This window comes from Oculina patagonica, chromosome 14 (genome assembly GCF_052425735.1).
Source record: "Oculina patagonica isolate OP01 chromosome 14, crgOcupat, whole genome shotgun sequence".
In the NCBI taxonomy this organism is placed as follows: Eukaryota; Metazoa; Cnidaria; class Anthozoa; order Scleractinia; family Oculinidae; genus Oculina; species Oculina patagonica.
This window is the reverse complement of record NC_135771.1, coordinates 18,603,201-18,621,963: the sequence shown is the minus strand read 5'-3', so window position 1 is coordinate 18,621,963 and position 18,763 is coordinate 18,603,201. Positions and strand designations below refer to the sequence as shown.

Here is an 18,763-nt window from a genome sequence, read left to right as displayed (position 1 = left end):
CCATATTGAATGTAAAGTAAGATGCATGTGGTAAGATACTGATACAATGTGTAGCTCCATAAAATATCCATACCTCCCAGAGATTTTTTCAAAGAACCCCCCACCCCTCTGGAAATTCCAGTTAAATTTCATACATTTCTTTAAAATTTTTAGTCTTTGAGATCCCCCCCCAGGAAATTTCCAATCCCTTCTGTGGGAGGGGTATGGATATTTTCTGGAACCACACAATATTGAATAAACAATGACCACAGTGGATACAATAAACAATGATCACGAATGGCCTGCCTGACCAAGTGTCATGCTGCTTAAAATGCAGCACTTTATAGATATGTTGTAACTGAGATAAACATCAGTTTCTAAAGTCTACAATGGGCCAAGTGTCCCATGCCACCAGAGCTTATCCCGGTTTCTGTAACAGTAAGTAACTAGGATTATTTCTACTTTGTCCCTAGATGGGATGCTAGTCCATTGCAGAGTTACCTTCAGCATTAAATTTGCTGGTACCCATTTATACACCAGGTTGGGGAGAGGCACTATGAGAGTAATGTGTCTTGTGCAAGAACATTGCAATGATGGCCCGGCCATGGCTCAAACTCAGACCGCTCGATCTGGGGTCCATTGTGCTAACCATTAGGCCACAATACCTCCCACAGAGACATTGTGGGCTCTAGCACAGTGGGGGCAGGGAACATGAGCCTGCTCTTCTCCTCTAAATGCACTCTCTTCTCAAGGTGGAAGAAAGACCAGGCTCAGAACAGTAATAGAAATCTAGCCTAAGTGGTTGGCAGAGGATAGATAGACTGGATTGCTCGAGGCATTGATTTGTTGCCTGGATTTTATAATAAAACTACTGCATTGTATATAGCCTGGTGCAAACAGTCTTCTCACCTTCATTTCTTCACACATTACCTTTGCTTTTCACATATTTACAATGGCAAAATAGCATCATGTCGTTGCATAAATTAATGCATAGGGATGATGGTAAGTTGGTAACATCTTTTCCCTGATATAATTCAATAATGCAACTCTAATGAATTTGGAAGAAGTATGCAACTACTGGAAACTCTTTCCCACAGCTCAAACATGCAATGACCACCAACACATGAACACTATTTTAGCCCTTTTCAAGTACAGCGTCACAGTTCTGGCTTCACTGCAAGAATCACACCCAAGTGAGGCCATTTGCTGCTTACAAAACGTCCTGGTGCCAGTTTCAGCCCTCTCCTGCAGCCAGGGAGTCTGGTGACGTGGTTGGAATTCAGGGAGGAACAGTGGGAGGGAAGCTGGGAGAAAAGGAGCAGAAACTCTACAAGAGATGGGACAAAGGAGAGTGGGAAGCAGAAACTGGGAGAAACTGGCGAAAATGTTGCAAAATTTTGTAACAGAAAAAGCAAAAAGAGGCGAGGACCTCTAAGGGGAGGGCAGGAACTGGGAATAAAATGTATGGGAAGTGGGAACTTTAGGTCCCCAATCCCCACCCCCCGCCTAGTGCTCCCTGCCAAAAAAAAATTTGGCATGCAAAATGCATATCCAACGAGTATAAAAGTTGTGAATAGTTTCTTTCAGGGTTTGTTTTAAAATAAGCAAAACGCAACTTGGAAATGGCCTTCTTCACCACTTAAGGCAAAATAGACATTTCACTATCATACACACGTGAAGAACTCAGTCCGCCGCATTGAAGTTCAATGTAAGGAGTAAAACTATTAAGACTTTTATAAATTTATAGACAGTGATCAGACGAGCCACTTGGTATTTTTTCCCTTGAAAAAGAAAAACCCGTAAAATTGCCTTTACAGTAAAATCTATTTTCACAGAAGTAGGAGCCATTGTTATATTTAAGCTTTAATGATCAATCAAGCTTGAATGTAAAAATCTGAAAAATACGCTTACCTCGATCACCCGTGTATAAAACTCCTCCGTTCCTTGAGCGGTTAGCTTCACTGGCTAAAAGTAGACAACTGTTTACCTTTATATCTGAAAAAGGCACTGAGTCTCAAGCGTGGTTTTAGTGAAAACATACTGTAAAAAGCTATCAGACTTGAGACCAAAATGCGTCAAAAACTTCTTTATCTAAATCCAAGTTTACCGAGCATGTGCGACGAGTGGCACCCGCGTCGCAAATTTCGCGCGCTTTCTCAGCACGATCTGATCACGTGACACAGACCTCGGTATGGGAATAGAGTTAGCGCCCCTTTCCAATAAGGGCCCCTTTCTAACAAGCGCCCCATTTGAGGTGCCCAATTCAAAGTGGTTCTATCGCATGAGCGACCCTATTCCATTATAAAGTGCCCCTATTCAGTAACAACGCAAAAAGAGTACAGCATCCGTCATACATCGTCCTTCATCTGAACTATTCACTTCATTCCCGAACTGGTCTTTTAAGGGTCTTGAGTGTTATTTTTATGGAATGCACAATTCCTTCAAAAGAAGACATAAAGCGGGATTTGTATGCATTTTTGAGCTGGTTCCAAATAGGAATTCCCCCTCCCCCCCCCCCCCACCCGCCCAGGTCCCCTGCAAACGCCTTTTACTAATAATAATAATAATAATAATAACGGTTTATTGGTAACATTTCTACAGAGTAGCTCTACATTTACCAATTAACTTAACCCTAACCTAACAAATAAAATGATATTTACAATTAAAATTCTATAATTATCATTAAATTACTGTGTACAACTATGCTATATTATACTATATACGTTTATGCGTTTAAAAAAATTACTATACGATATACATCTAAGAGAAAAATAAAAATAAAAAGCTACAGGAGATCAATCTGTTAATTTAGTTTTCTTCAAAAGGAAGCGCTTTGCTTCCCTGCAAAATGCATTATGGTCCACAGTGTTTTTAAGGTTCGTTGGGAGTTTGTTGAATAGGGTAGCGGCGTGATCTTGAAAGGTGTTAGATATTAGTGGGATTTCTAATTGAATACATCTGTTTGACCTTAAGATTCTGGACGGATTGTGAACAGTCAAACGTAAGTATTCCGGCCAAAAAGGATTATACAGAGCTTTGTGCACTAATTTAAGCAAATTCAGTTGTCTATGTTCTTGTATTGGCAACCAATTGAGGGATAGGACATCGTCTAGAGAAGCATATCTTCCCACTACAAAACTCGCAGCCGCCTTTTGCACACGCTGAAGACGATTTACGAGGTAGTCCGGAAGGGCGTGGTAGATTACATCGTTGTAATGAAGTTTAGACAGCACAAGTGCTTGCACAATGGTCTTGCGTAGGTTAAAGGGAAGCATGTGTTTAAGCTTCCTGAGCATTGCTAAGGTGGCGTAGCAGGATGATGCTATTGCTTTCACATTGTCCTCCCACTTCAAGTGCTGATGAAGGTGGGTACCAAGTAGTTTCGACGTGCTGACGCGTTCTAAGGTATTTCCGCCAATTTCAACGTGGACATTTACGTTTTCCAAGGAGTGACAGCGAGATAACTGCGGAGTCGACATGAGTAAAGTTTAGTTTTCTTAGGGTTTAATACTAGGTTGGCCTCTTTTGCCCAGTCTTCAAGCTCTGTGACATTTCTCTGCAGGGCGGTAACCGTGTCTTCTAGATTCCTTGGCTTACAGTGCATGTAGAGGGTCGTATCATCCGCGTACTGGTGACATTTCGCATTAATTCGTGTTTCCAGATCCTCGACATACAAATTAAAGATCAGCGGTCCCATAATCGAGCCTTGTGGTACTCCGAAGTTAATTTTACACATATCGGAACTTTTGTCATCAACTTGAACAAAGTGCTTTCTCCCAGTTAAGTAGTTGATGGTCCATACAAGATATTCATTGGAGAAACCGAGATTGTTCAGTTTTCTTAGGACCGTTTTGAATCTGATCGTATCAAAAGCTTTGGAAAAGTCAGCAAGAATCATTAAGGTGAGTTCCCCGCGCTTCATGGCATGCAGAATATCATCTTTAATGCCAAGGAGTACCGTAGTAGTGGAGTGCCCCTTCCGATAACCTGAGATGTTATCCTTAAAGATTGTACGAGTTTCGATGAACTCTACAACCTGGCGGTGTACCAGCTTCTCGTACACTTTTGACAGGACCGGAAGTATAGATATTGGGCAAGATATTAGATAGATATTTTACAGGTGCATGACTCCTAGCAAACTGTGAAAAAGTTGGAGTCGAGACACGATTCCAGAGTTTAAATGTTTCATGTTCAAATTAAAGGGTCCTCTGGCTGGAGTCTGTAGGTAAAGGCATTTTTGGAGCCCATTTTGTAACTCCGGTACCCGTGGCAAAAATCTTATCCCCATATGGGATATAAGTCCGTCTAGAGGTTGGCTCCGAAATTTTTGACAAATTCGCGGTCCATGTGTATCACTCACACGACATTAGTTTAAGCCAAGAATCCTCCTAACTATAAACAAATAAAATTCAATATAAATAAGAATATATATTTTATTGAATACAATTTTATATAACAAGCTATTGATAAGTGATGTCTAAAATTTCCAAGGGCAACAAAATATAATCAATTTCAATAAATGCGCTATAGATAATTGTTTAATATATATACATACAGCTATTTCAATAAACGTTGTCGGGTCAAAGCTTAAAGCTAAAAGGCAATACCGTATGGCGTTCTGGGTATTCACTACAAATTTGCATATAAGCTTCATTAAATGCACAAATTTGTATTTCGCACGTGGAGAATTCACGAGTTTGTTTTTCTTCTCAGGAGGCCTTTCTGTAGCTTTACTTTCTCTGTTGCTTAGCTTTGACTTTTGAAAATCCTTCTAAAATTCAGTGTGGCTAAAAGCACCTTGTTTCACATGTCTGAAGAGAAAGAAAACGTGCAAATCCGCGTTTGTCGTGTGACTATATATTTTAGTATTCAGCACGCGCAGTTGCTCTCTTCTTCTACCCATACTGCCTTTCAGTCTTGTCTTTTAGCTTTGGTCCGGACAACGTTAACTGAAATAGCTGTATACTATTCCTTGATTAAAAGTGAAAACCCTCTATAGACAAATTAAAATACATTTAAATCTTCGTAATGATAAATTGCGTAAAATGTTAATTATGGAAGCAATTCAAAAAAGTTACTCAGTTAATTTTCTAGTTCTATTAAAATTATTTATTTAAAAAAAACGTGATAATATAAAATTATATTTTATACCTCATGGATAATTGAGCCTAGAGATACCTAACAAAAATATCATGTTTCCTTTCGACCTAGCCTGCATAAACGTGCGCTCAAAAACTACACAGGCGCCTGCTACGCAGGCTACTTTCGACCATTCTTACTCTTTTTACATGTAATATCGTAATATTTAACTACTAAAATTTGACAAACAGTCTTCTAAAGAATGATTGTCGTAAAAATGGAAACAAAGTAGATGTAATTACATGTACCCAATCACGGCAAACGCGATAAATCAAGCAGTGAGAAGCGCGGGAAGACATGCTACCGGAGTCAAGCGCGAAAAAACATGTTACCAGTACCAAGCGCGGGAAAACATGCAACTGGTGTGAAGCGCGGGAAAACACGCGTCAGACACGTCCGGATTGGTTTTGAGTTTTCCCTCCGGATTGGTCAAAAAAGTGCGTCTGCTTTGATTGGTTATAAAAAGTAGCTCAGCAAGCGAAAACAGAATCATCTTCTTACTTTCCCTTACAACTTCAATACAAAGGAAAGCCGACAAGTGACGAGATAACCTAGGTTTTATACTTCATGAGACTCCAAATTCTCACAACTAACATACAAAGAAATATAATGCGTCTGTAAAGAGAATTACTATTTACAGTTCACTCACTGGGCTTCCTCACCACACACAGCATCAGCATTTTTAGCGCTCATCCTTATCAAAGCCGTCAGGGCATTTAAATGAGTTCTTGTTGAAGGTGGTTGAACACTTCTGGCGGATTTCTTGGCTAGAACTTGTTCCCTATAACGCTTTTCTTTAGAAGGGCTTCTTTGTAGCTGCTTGTGTTGTTCATTCGAGACTTTAGAAAGGGCTTCCATCGAAGGTTGCTCCCTTTTGTATAGTTTTTCTTCCTGTGACATGGGTTTTCTTGAAGAAAAAACACCTAATGATCTATTCAACTGCTTTCGTCTGTCTTCAGTATTGGGCAAACTCAGCAACTTCTTCTTTGCTTCACCATTCAGCTTTACCTCCCCCTGGCTGGTTGAATGTACACTGTCCAAGTCATGCCTTAACCGGCCTCTCTCCAGTTTTGACTGACTTCCAGCTCTAAGCATTCTTTTTAATGCCAAATTTTCCCGATCGCGATTCTTCTTAACATCTTCATCACCGAAGTCTACTTCGAACAAGTTGCTAATACCTTTAGTTTCCATTGTGTAGGGTTTAACATGAACTGATGATCCACTACCACTGAGCCTATCTGATTTTGAGTTTAACAAGGAATGAGGGAAGTCGTGTGGTGGGAATGTCCTTGTCTCTTGGTGAATGGAAGATCGAGGTTGCATATCCATTTCTTTGATGGTAAAACTCGGCTCATTCTTTGAATGATCCATTCCACGCCTACCTGAATTATCATAGCTGCTGGGAATCTCACCAAGGTAACACCCACCAAAAAGAGGTTGACCATCCTTAGACTCAGCTTCAGATACCGTCTCGTTTTTAGCAACAGGCGAGTGACGGTTTTCAATTATTTTCCGGCTTTTCTCGCTCATATTTGCGTTTGTACTTCCACGATACAAATCCCTGAGCTCTAGTCTGGCATTTGTGGGTTTTTCTCGTGTACTTGGTGCCTTCAATTTGTGCGTAGAACTGGTTGAATAACCTTGGGAAAGCGAATCAGGCGTGGTAAAACTTTTTCCGCCATTGTCATAACGAGAATCGCTCAGTTCGAGCTTCAGCAGTTCTAGTTCTTGTTTCAATTCATCCAATTGTCGTTTAGTGCTGTTTAGAGTTCCATTGCTTGGCATTTTCTTATAGCCATTTGTCAAAGAGAGGTGCTCCAATTCGTCAATTTGTCGTCTTGTGCCGTTTAAAGTTTCACTATCTGACATATCCTTTGAGGCATCTGCTAGAGGAACTTGCAGCTTTTCCTGTGTAATACGGGGCTTATTTTGGCTTAGCTCTCCAAGATAAGTCAAATCGGAGCCACGTGGCTCAGTTTTAAGTCTTTGCTCTCTCAGTTGCTGTCTTTTGAGTTCTCTTCTCAAGCTCCTTTGCCCGAATGCATCATTAACTTTCCCGGACTTGTTTGAATAAACCTGGTACAATGATTTTAAATATTCCACAAACTTTTCTTGACATCTTTGGTTAATGATAGCGTCTGCCTGTAGACACGTTCCGATACTTAACTGTTCAGATGACACTTTTAAAACAAGGCCGATTTTTTCAGCTGCTGAACCGTATTCTAAGACCTGAAAAAGTAAAAGAGAGAAGTTAAAGTTAAATTTTGTTGGCAGAAGGCTACCTTATGAGGCAGAAGCCTTAAGGCATTTTTATGTTTAAGGGAATTTTTACAGACATCCATACATCATGAGTAAATGGCTCCCTTGCATATAGCTACCTACCTACCTACCTACCTACCTACCTACCTACCTACCTATCTACTTACCCACCCACCTACCTTCCTTACCTACCTACCTACCTACCTACCTACCCACGTGAGTACCTACCTACTTACCTACCTACCTACCTACCTGCCTACTTACCTATCTTCCTATCTACCTACCTACCTACCTACCTTGTTTTGCTTACCAAATTGGGAATAACACCCTCAAGAATCTTGTTCAGCAATAAACACAACACTGTACCATCTTGAAAACTGAAAAATAAGACAGAAATAAGAAAGTAGACATAAAAGAATGCAAAGGGCACTGGAAGCAGGATTTGTAAGAAGGCTGGAAAGGAGAAAAAAGGCAAAATTTTCTAAAATTAAATTATTTATAAGCAAACCTTTTAAACCTGATGTAGAAGAAAAAAGTTGGGGGAAAAAGTGGCAGTTTTGGCAAATCTTAGTTAAAGCACTCAAAGATTTTTTGAATTATTGTCATCCAATCAAAACTAGTCCGAGTACTCACGAGTACTCTGAAAGCAATTGCGCCTCCAAATACGTCATGTTACTTAGCAACTTCTTGGACAAAAACTGTGGGCTCAGTCAATTCTCAATGGAGTGATGTTGCCATCAACTGGCAATTGTTCCCCCGACTGAAAAGAAGATCACACGAAGGAAGTAGGAAATTCTGGCACCCCTTCTTCATCCTGACTTCCTACTATAGAAAAAGTAAGGATGGATTGAAAAAATAATTGTATACCATACCTCTGAAAGTCAACAACTTGTTTTCCTGTGATCTTTGATACCCAGTTGAATAGTGACAAGTCATATCTGTCCCCCAGATGATCCACTTGAGGATTACCTGCTAAAGTAATAAAATGACATTATGTCTATTTTATAAATAAAATTATAAAGTTTCACACACTTCAAGGTTTGCTGATTTCTCCCAATTCATGAGCAAATGTTAAAAAATGTTAGTTTGTTAGGTGTGGCAGAGCATGTGAACTGGCCTCCTGGGGTATAGGGTGAATTGAAAAAGTGAGAGAACTCAAACAGTATATTTGAAGCTGACAATACCATATACAAAGCTGTTTGTGTTTTAGTTATTTTAATGATAGCATTATTTAAACTACCTGCAGTTGAACCAAAGTGTCTCTGCAGACTGTGGCACAAGGCTAACACAACCTTAAGATTTCCCTTCACTATATCTGAAAAAAAGCAATGATATTATTTTTACGAAGCAATCTTTTAGTGGAGTCATAAACACAAAAAGTGCAATTTTAAGGGATTTACTGATACCAATACTATCTTGTTGTTGTTGTTGTTTGTTTGTTTGTTTGCCATGGAGCCTTGAAAGAACGAGACATGGTTACAAAAACAACATGACGACAGTGGATAAAGAAAAGATTGATGTTGTGGTTAAACACAGCTAAGAAAAGTGAAAAAAAGATGAAACAACAACACTTTTTGCGATCTGCCAGCATCTATGATTTTTTTTCTAAAAAGGCAAAAATGATGGGTTGGTCAGATGGCAGTAAACAGAAAAAAAGTGGGGACAGCCTTAAACTGTGCAGTAATAAAAGGTCTGAATAAGAGATTGATGTTAGAGTTAAAAGGATTTATTTCCTTCTCACCATCTGCAGTTATGCCATTAACTGACACACCATAATGTTCCAAAAAATCAAGGCAAGTCTGAATGTTTTCCATCTTCTGGACATCTAGTGCTGGTTTGATGTGGATTTGAGGTGGATACTCTCCAACTAAGGTACAAGTTATAAAAAAAATAAAATAGTGTATTGTCATAAAAAACTTTTAAAATATTTGCAAATAGCATATACTCAAACAGTGGATAGCGTTTTTGGTGCATGCTGATTGGCTACTCAAACTCTGAATATCCTTTGCTATTCACCTTCGAGCAACTCGCACACGAAAACTACACTCATCTCACCATCACCTCAGTGTTGGTGGCTAGGGATGGATATTGGTAAATATCCTAGCCACTGACACTGAGGTGAATAGTTGTTAATTATTACTTCAAGACTTCTGGTAATATTGGACTTCACTTGTGCCAAACTCAGTGCTTCCTTGAACCTCATCTTAGGGAAGGTGTAAGCAATGTAAAATTAATGCACACTTGAGCGAAGGAAATAATAGGGCCACTAACAAATATCAACCAATCCGATTGCTTCATTGTCAGTCCAATATTTTCTATTATTGGTATTATTAGAGTATTATTAGAGTATTAATAATTATTAGAGTATTAATAATTATTAGTTATTAATTATTATTAGAGTATTATTAGAGTATTATTATTATTGGTATTATTATTATGCGAGCAACTCGCACACGAAAACTACACTCATCTCACCATCACCTCAGTGTTGGTGGCTAGGGATGGATATTGGTAAATATCCTAGCCACTGACACTGAGGTGAATAGTTGTTAATTATTACTTCAAGACTTATGGTAATATTGGACTTCACTTGTGCCAAACTCAGTGCTTCCTTGAACCTCATCTTAGGGAAGGTGTAAGCAATGTAAAATTAATGCACACTTGAGCGAAGGAAATAATAGGGCCACTAACAAATATCAACCAATCCGATTGCTTCATTGTCAGTCCAATATTTTTTTATTATTGGTATTATTAGAGCATTGGACCACTGCAGGTATTGTTCAAATAATCCCGCATCAGTCTAGTGTTAAAAATAGACTTGACTCACATGAAAACCCTCTCCTACTTACTTTAACCTGTTCTGGAACCAGTATTGCGATCAGTATAGGACATTTTAGGTTTATATTGAAATGAAACAATTTTTAAGCCGATCTGTTTTTTACAACCTAAATTTTCAGTGACTTTACTGTTCACCTTCCTCAGAGTTCAGCAAATTATCCTGTTCTGCTTATAACTTTAAAAATCTTTTTTCAGCTGTATAATAAATCTCTTATTAACAAAGTTTGCGCGGGACCATACCAGGAGAATATTGGCCCTCTGTCTGTTTGGACCTCAGGCAGACATTCTCTCAGTATTCCAACTTGCTAAGCTTAGATGACTTTGTTTTGAATTCCCTCTCTCAGTCACAGAAAAAGGTGATGGAAAAAAGTTATTTTAACTATTTTTTTTAGCTTTTTATTTATTTTATTTACCCACCTAACATCTCAACCAGGCTCAAAAGAGTTATGCCATCTCCCAAGTCTCTTGCCAAGTCTGTGATTAAAAACTGATCTAGGCTGTGCTGTAGAAATGTGTTGGCCCACTGGGTGAACATCTAATGAATTAAAAATGAAAATGTGACTATTGACAACTATAAAGAAAGAAAAGATCTCATCCAGTTAAAATACACATACCGGTATATACCAATAGTGGCAGAATACAGAGTTGCTAAAAATGAGAGGGAGGGGTGGAGGACACTATATGAGGTTGGCCTGGTCTTGCCTTAATAGTGGGATCCATGGTGCAGAGGTGCATTAGCTGACACAAATTTGCTTATGTCCAACGAAATCCCAAGTGTGGTCAGACATAATGTTCAGACAATTTTTTTTATTCTAAATCATTTTACGGCAATGATGAATAAAAATCTGTCTGACCACAATTTTGTTTTGTCTGCACATGATGGTGTCTTAGTAGGACATACCGTAAAGTTCCGTGTATAAGCCGCACCCGTAGATAAGCCGCACCCCTGATTTGGGAGCTCAAATTTTGGAAAAAAAATACAGACAATAAAGTTTGAAGTTCAAGTGAAGTTCTATTGGTAAACAAACAAGGGCAAACAAGCACGGTTTCAAAACACTGACACGGTGGTTGTTGCAATATTTAATATACCGGTAAATTAAGTCTTACAAAACCGAAATTTCACTTGTCATACCTCCTTTTTAGTTTTAGTTCACAACATCTTAAACTTGGATGCTCTCTTGATATCATATTTTCGAGATTATCACTTCTAAACACTCCTGAAAATCTTGTAATTCGTCCGAATCTGAATGCTTAGTAGCCAAGCTTTGAAATGTAGAGAGGAGTCTGGGCATTAAAATACAAACATCGCGGCACGTTCTTCGAAAGAAACCACGTTTTCAAGATTCTTTGAAACTGCTACCCGCAACAGGATAGAAACTTCATGTAGACTAAGAGTTTGATAATCCAGCAGATGTATTTTCTGTGAAGGTCAACAAAAAAACCGAAACGTTCGGTCGTTTGCCTTGCGAGTACTTGCGTTTCTCTTGGTGCTTTCTTGCACGCAAAGACATGCTTCGAAGTGACCGGCAGGCTTCACTGCAAACAGCTTTGCAGAGGAACTAAAAGGCAGTGAACAACAACAAAGTTTTCAGGTTGTTATATGCTTATTGAGTGACGTCTTGAGAAGTTTTTTTATGAATGTTAATTAGGCCATTGAGAACTCCAACCAGAGATGTTTCCGTAGATAAGCTGCACCCCCGATTTTTGACCTGAATTTAGAGGAAAAAGGTGCGACTTATACACGGAACTTTACGGTACCTTCTTTTAAGTGAAAAAAACATTATTTGCAGCCCTGATGGTGGGCTAATAGTTATTTGTGGACTCTGGATTGAGCAGTCTGGGTTTGAGCCCAGGCCGCCGCCATTGTGTTGTGTCTTTGGGCCATTCTCGTCCCCATAGCCCTTTTGTTTCTCTTAGCCGGCTTGGCACGAGAAAACGGAGGGCTCTGGGGACATAGGATTTTTGAATTAATTTGAATTTTTTTGATTGGCTGTTTGAAACAAAGTATTCCTAAACGGAAGTCGAAAACGTAACGACTCTCTCATACATTCTTTTGAAACGTCATAACTGCATACATGAAGACCGGAAGTCCTAGAATCTAGGACTGGAAATCCTGTGTCCCCAGAGCCCTTTGTTTCCTCGTGCCAAGGCCCAGCCGGCTAAGAGAAACAAAAGGGCTATGGGGACGAGAATGTCTTTGGGCAAGAAATTCACTCATTCCCAGTGCCTCTCTCCACTCAAATGTATAAATGGGTACTGGCAAATTTAACACTGGGGGTAATTTACCAGTGCAAAATTATGGACTGCAGCATAGGCTTTGCCCAATGCAGACTTTACCTCCCAGGACCCTCTCATAGATCCACCAGTGAATCTCAGGTGATCTGTACAGAGGCGGCCGAGCGTTTTGGAACGTGGGAGGGCTAAGACTGTCCCAAAAATACTCATCAGGTTTTCATATTTGGAGCAATTTTTTTCTGTTGTAGCAACCTTTTGTTGAGCAGTTTCTAGACCAAAGATTTCCAAAGATTCTCCAATTGTTGTTTGAAGGCCATACGAACGTTCTGATCGTTTTTCAAACTTTTTCCGAAGATAAATGAAATCTCCCGAAGACTACCAAGGAAGTTTCAAAGATGTTTTAACTCACTCACGAGACGTAATTATTGTGACAAAAAATTTTACGCTGCTCTCACAATATTTTCAGCACCAAATTGAAAATGTGGGGGGAGCTCCCCAAATTTGTTTGGGGGGGCTAAAGCCCCCTGCCCCATCCCCCCTCCCCTGCTCCAATGTGTATGCAGTAAAGGTTTACAATACAATAACTTTTCATTTCCTAGAAATTCTTCACTTACCATACATTCATCATAAGTCTGCTGGCCCAGTTCAGAAGGGTTGCAGTGTGTTTTGGTGTTCTTGTACAATGTTGAGGCATTCGGCGAGCATGGTCTTTCCACAGAATGGTCAGATAAGCTAAGAAGCATCTTACTAATACCAGGACTGGGAGTCCTGGATCGTGGTGAGATGACACCCTTGCCGTATATTGGTGTAAATCTACCACTGTCTTGCTCTAACACAAATGTTGATGGAGTGTCTTGTTTTTCCAGCTTAATGAGGCTTGTGTCATTTGTCCCAAAAGGTGTAAGATCTGTGTTTTCATGTTTTGTCCACTTCTCAAAGTCTTCAGGTTCTCTTGGATCTTTATGTCCAAGCGACGTATGAAACCCACTTTCTCCTAATAACATTGTCGGACTTGTTGACCTAGCAGTCATTAATAACGATGTCATGTCTGATGAAGAATCAAAATCACTGTGCATTGATAACGTGCTTGCTGGGAAAATTGATTCATCGCCGCTGACAATTGAAGCAGAATCTCTTAACTGCGCTGCCTTTGCCGAGAATGGTGTTGTGAAGCTTGTGGGCATCTGGTAGTCTACCATTTTGTAAATTTATGTAGTTTTTGTGCACAAGCAAATTATAAGCCAAGATCCATTCTTAAAACTCCACCAAATTGTTTACTTTCTTGCATATCAAGTGACTGTTATTCAAACATGTTCCACACTGTGATAATAAAAAACAAATAAAATTATAAACAAAAATCTCGAGTGATACTACATTTGAAAAGATCTTTACCTTAACCATTAATAATGTTATAATATTACAATGATCAGTCAGTATGACCCTCTCAAGCCTGGTTCAGAAGCCATACTTCACAAAAGCCAAATGAAATTCAAATTTGGACTGATGCAATTTTATTTCATATGACTTAGACCAGCAAATGGCTAAACTTGCTTTAGGGAAAAATGCACTCTTGACTTTAAGATAAACTTCATGTGAAGTTCTGAATCAAAGCCAGTCCACTGAAGAGGGGGGTGTAAGGGTTTGCGGTATTATTAGTTAAACATATTTCTGTGCGTTTTTTTGGCGGTTTTTGGACCCCCCTTATGCCCCCCCCCCCCTCACTGAATTGTTGCTCCTGGCTGAGCCAGATAATTTGGAAAGAACAGCTAAGCTGATCTCAAACTCAATTAGCTGTTTCAAATTGATTTAGATGCTGTACTTCACATGAGCTTATTCATATGAAGTTTGTTATCTCAATTAGGCCTCAGAATTTCTAATAGGCCCTTAGCAGTACCTTGTAAAGAAAGATTGACTTTCTAAACACCCCCTGGCCATCCCACCCATTTTGAACTCCCCATTCGACAAAATTCCCTTGTAACATAGAACAGAGCTAACACATAAAGAATGTAATATTTGTGATTTCTGATCTAGATGAAAACACCTTACTTGTCTTTTATCATCGTGAATATCACAAAAAACTTCACCTTCAAATTGTTCATGAAGTGGATGTTTGTTATGAAAGTTAATTAACAATTATTGGATGAGGTTGAGCATGATAGCGATAATTATCAAGGCCAAAGTTTCTGTTATCTGCCGAAGCCGAAGGCTGAGGCGGATAACAGAAACTGAGGCCTTGATAATTATCGCTATCATGCGAAAACCGAATCCAATAATTGTTTTATTATGCACATTCCTGAGCTGCACTTGTAAAGACAAGAGCGCGCACAAAATCTGCACAAAATCTGCAAAATCTGAATGCATAAAACTATTGTCTGTAGGTATGACGTCACTTCTACATATGTAAAATCTAATGTCTGTAGGTATGACGTAAGAGAAACAGCAAGCAAGAATTAGCTGCGTGCTTATAGCCAATCAAAATCAAGCTGGTGACACCAATGTATAATAATAAATGTGATTGGTGGATGTTATTAGCTTGCTCCTTTGACAGATAATTATATTATATAACTTTAATGGAGATGGGCAGCGAGGGATATTATTGACAAAAGCGAAAGCAATCTTACCTAGGGCCAAACGAAAAAATCTGTAGTAAGAAATGTACTTTGACTTGAATTGAAGCTGTCCGAGAATGAATTCAATTTAGCCATGTGTACTAAGATTAAGTAAGCTTAACATTTGACGCATGATATTGAAAACAGTAATCCCTTCGCACAATAAAAACATGTTTTAAAAGTCATATCAGTCACGTAACAGGAACTAAAACGAAATGAAGTGATTATTGATCATTATCATGCCTTCTTCGTTTTGAAAAGGAAAGCGACGTAAAACTTAACATGGAAGCACGTCCGATGAGGGTAGATCGAACGATTATAGCTTGCATGATGAGCTCCTAGCGAGTGCATCAAAGCAAAAAATGTTCTATTATATATAAATTTAAGACTGTCAACGGACAGTCATAAAGCATGAAATGACGAGTATTTTATACAAATGCCACCAAGGCCAATTGAATAGTATTTATAGCTACAATCAAAAGAAGAACGTAGAATCTCACCTTTCATACAAACTTGTTGTAGACTGCTCCACAAATCACTCAAAGACTTCTGTTTACAAGTGCTTTGTGTGAACTTTTAGCCGCCTTAAAGTTTGACAGAACTGCTCTGCATGCTTTAGCGTTCATAATGATGAAAACTGAAGCATCCTGGCGGGTTTATTTGTGAAACGTCACAACAAGAGAAAATCAACAAGAAAGCAAACGCCGTGACTAACAAGCGTTACTTTGAACATTCCAGCACACTGGCTTGGGAGCGATGGAATGTAATCTGCCCGCGACCCGCGGGATGGAAAAGGCAAAATTGACTCGTTCCCAATCTCTCGTTTACTTTATCCTTGCGTTTACTTGGCATACACCTAATTGACGAAACGTTGACCCTGTGAAAACATAAACCACGAACGATAAGACCAAATGGGTTTCTTAGTAGACAGCGTTGGAAAGCTTAGTCATTGATAATCAAGGTATTTTCTTTCTTAAGAGCCTCAAGAGCATTTATGCAACCTGTCTTGTTATAATGTTTATTCTGTCACAGACAACCTTTTCCGAATTTCCCAGTAAACATTTGGGTCGCATCGTTCATGGTTTATGCTTTTCATGGGTTAACGTTTCTTCAATCAGGTGTATACTCCATGCTATGCTCCATAAGGTAAACAGGGGTATACAGAGGTAATCAGGGGTTAACAGAGGTATTATGGGATATCTGGGTGACTATATGGTTCGGGTGACTATATGGAAGCTTAACATGAATTACTTGCCGTTTACTTGTTGATTGATTGATTATTTCATTACAACTATTATTTTTGTCTTCTTTCGGCGCGAAGTGTTTCAGAATTTCCAATATCACAAAACGTTATAGGGTTTAGAATAAAAATGAGTCCGCAATGCGTACATGTGTGGACTTTCATTATGAATTATTTTCACTGTACATAGCACCGATCAAATGTAAAGGCCTGGCCAAACGAAGACGCAAGTGGACGCAAGATTTCAACTTGCGTCCGCTTGCGTCTCTGTTTGGCCAGGACTTGCGTTGACTTGCGTTCGCTTTGGTCGGGATCAAATTTGAACGCAAGTCAACGCAAGTTTTTCACCGGTTGGCCACCCAACGCAAGTCTTGTATTATTACTTCAAGTACCGAATTGCAGCGAGTGCAGTAGCATCGAAATGGCTTTTTTGACAACTTGCATGCACTTGGGAGTAAACCTGGGAGTCCGTTTGGTCAGCCAACGCAAGTCGGTACGCAGGTTCAACTTGCGACTACTTGCGTTACCGTTTGGCCAGTGCTTCAGTCTGGTATGATGTACCAAATTTGGGCTTTTCTTGGTCTAACACGGGGTAGGGATTTCAGAACTCCAGCGGAGCAACCCCACCAAACATTTCCAAGTAAACATTTTCCAAGCAACCCCACCAAACATTTTCCCGCCTTCCCGGGACCACCTCATATACACGTGTTCCCCTTGATCAGCATTAAATAAAAACAGTGCAATAATACGGAATTATACATTTTTTTATTATTATTATTATTATTTAACACAAGTCAGTATCGCAAGTGTCTCCTGTACTCTCTGGAAAAAAGCGCTATAATTATCAAATCATTGCCTGATTTGCCTCGCCAGAGTTACTGTAAATGCAAATTAATTATAAAAATGTCATCTGCTGAAAAAAAATTATACACAATTCTGCAATTCTGATACAAGTTTTTACTTTCTTTAAATATCATCATTGGTATGCGATGAACTCTTTTAAATAAGTTAAATTACATTTATTCAATATTTAACATAACCTTAAGCTTGTATAGAAATCTGGTGAAACGAGACAATTATTTGGTATATACACATTATAATAAACATCCGCTTTAGCTCTACAGGATTCAGCGACTGCAATTCAGCTCAGAACAACCTGGTTAGCTGAAGAGGAGGGAGAGGGGGGGGGGGTAGATTTGCTAAGAGACGTATCTAAAAGCACGCTCAAGTCTTTGCACATCACTCCCCTCGGGAGACAGCGAGATTCAACACGAAAAAACCCCTACTGATGACGTAACCCCATAAAGATCCTATGTTTTTGATTGGTTGTTTTTTGCGCGCGAAAATTCAAAACCAATTGCAACCAATCAGAAACACTACATATATCTGCGGGACTACATCATAAGTTTGGAAATTTTGGCGGTCGAATTTCATGTATCTCTCCCTGGGGGATGAATCTATTGGCCGTTCTTAGAGAGACGTCTGTAAAGTCAGACTTACGGGAGAGGGTATTGCTTTGTAATGGAAAGACGCTGTTCGAAGTTTTGAACCTAGTTTGGATTACAAACTTTTAACACACTTTAAGTGATTTAGGCGTTTGCAATTGATACACGTCACGGAAACTTCTCTTTGACTACTTTTTGCAAATGGATTTGTATAGAACTAATGTTTGATGTGCAGGCTAACGGAAATGTGCGCTTTGAATTGCGTGAAACTACGACTACCTAGGTACAAGATCATCACGCGGGTCACGCAAGTCGACTAAGTCACGCAACTGCGTTTGCTCCGTGGTAGTAATATAAAACTAAGCTAACCAAAACGTCCAACGCATCACTTGGCTAGTTCACAAATTGGCTTTTGAAGCCATACTTTGCTTCATCCCGACACGTTTTAGAGACACACCACTATGCAATCGTAAAAAGCGGGATTTCCAATATTCATTCTCGTCACCAGGTTGAACTCTTCCAAGCCAGACAGTTTGGGCAAATCCGTACGACTTTCACCAGGAAACTTCAAATCTGTCCCGTGCGGCGTGCGGCTTCTCTTGACTGCATCTCGCTGATTATGCGCTGTGTGATGAGATCACAAGTAAATTCTCCTGAGGTCAGACGGCGAGGTAATCATGTTGCACTGCGGACACAACTTTTTCGCTCCCTAAGAAGGAAAAGTAGGTAATCAGAATGATCACGATCTAATTTCTCCTTTGAAAAGTTAGAACATTGTAAAGCAGACAGGTAAAGAGAAAAAATAATATGATCAGCTTAGGAAATTGTCTTGTCGTAGAACCAAATTCTCAGAACTTACTTAAATAAATGTATGACAATTGGTGGGCCTTGGGAGATTTAATCCCTAGAACTTGCGACAGAATGGGACAAGAGGGGAAGGGGGAGGGGGTAGGGTTTGTCTGGAGGAGGAAGGAAAATGCGGCTTATGACTGGGAGAAATTTGATGTGATTAGACTGAT

At 39.4% G+C, this 18,763-nt stretch overlaps 2 protein-coding genes across 8 annotated transcripts in view; both read right to left on the bottom strand.

Annotated features, from left to right (window-relative positions):
- Positions 1 to 4,455: 4,455 nt before the first annotated feature.
- Positions 4,456 to 15,780, bottom strand: LOC144638732 (uncharacterized). 3 transcript variants are annotated; one of them, XM_078497973.1, is made up of 8 exons: positions 15,560 to 15,780; positions 13,065 to 13,770; positions 10,633 to 10,750; positions 9,119 to 9,244; positions 8,618 to 8,692; positions 8,250 to 8,349; positions 7,688 to 7,754; positions 4,456 to 7,347 (listed from the first exon to the last, which is right to left on the bottom strand). In XM_078497973.1, exons 2-8 carry the CDS (start codon positions 13,647 to 13,649, stop codon positions 5,764 to 5,766), a joined length of 2,655 nt encoding a protein of 884 aa, XP_078354099.1. In that variant the 5' UTR covers positions 13,650 to 13,770; positions 15,560 to 15,780; the 3' UTR covers positions 4,456 to 5,763. The 3 variants fall into 3 exon arrangements, with proteins under 3 accessions (XP_078354099.1, XP_078354101.1, XP_078354100.1); XM_078497975.1 differs by having other exon boundaries at positions 8,250 to 8,346; XM_078497974.1 differs by lacking the exon at positions 15,560 to 15,780 and adding an exon at positions 15,072 to 15,111.
- Positions 15,781 to 17,045: 1,265 nt separating this feature from the next.
- LOC144639394 (E3 ubiquitin-protein ligase RNF220-like) overlaps positions 17,046 to 18,763 on the bottom strand; it is a 37,061-nt gene continuing 35,343 nt past the window's right edge. For all 5 annotated transcript variants that reach the window (XM_078498708.1, XM_078498709.1, XM_078498707.1 and 2 more), the window contains exon 16: positions 17,046 to 18,453. In XM_078498708.1, the coding sequence (XP_078354834.1) occupies positions 18,382 to 18,453 (72 nt within the window). In that variant the 3' untranslated portion in view covers positions 17,046 to 18,381. The remainder of the gene's footprint in view (positions 18,454 to 18,763) is intronic.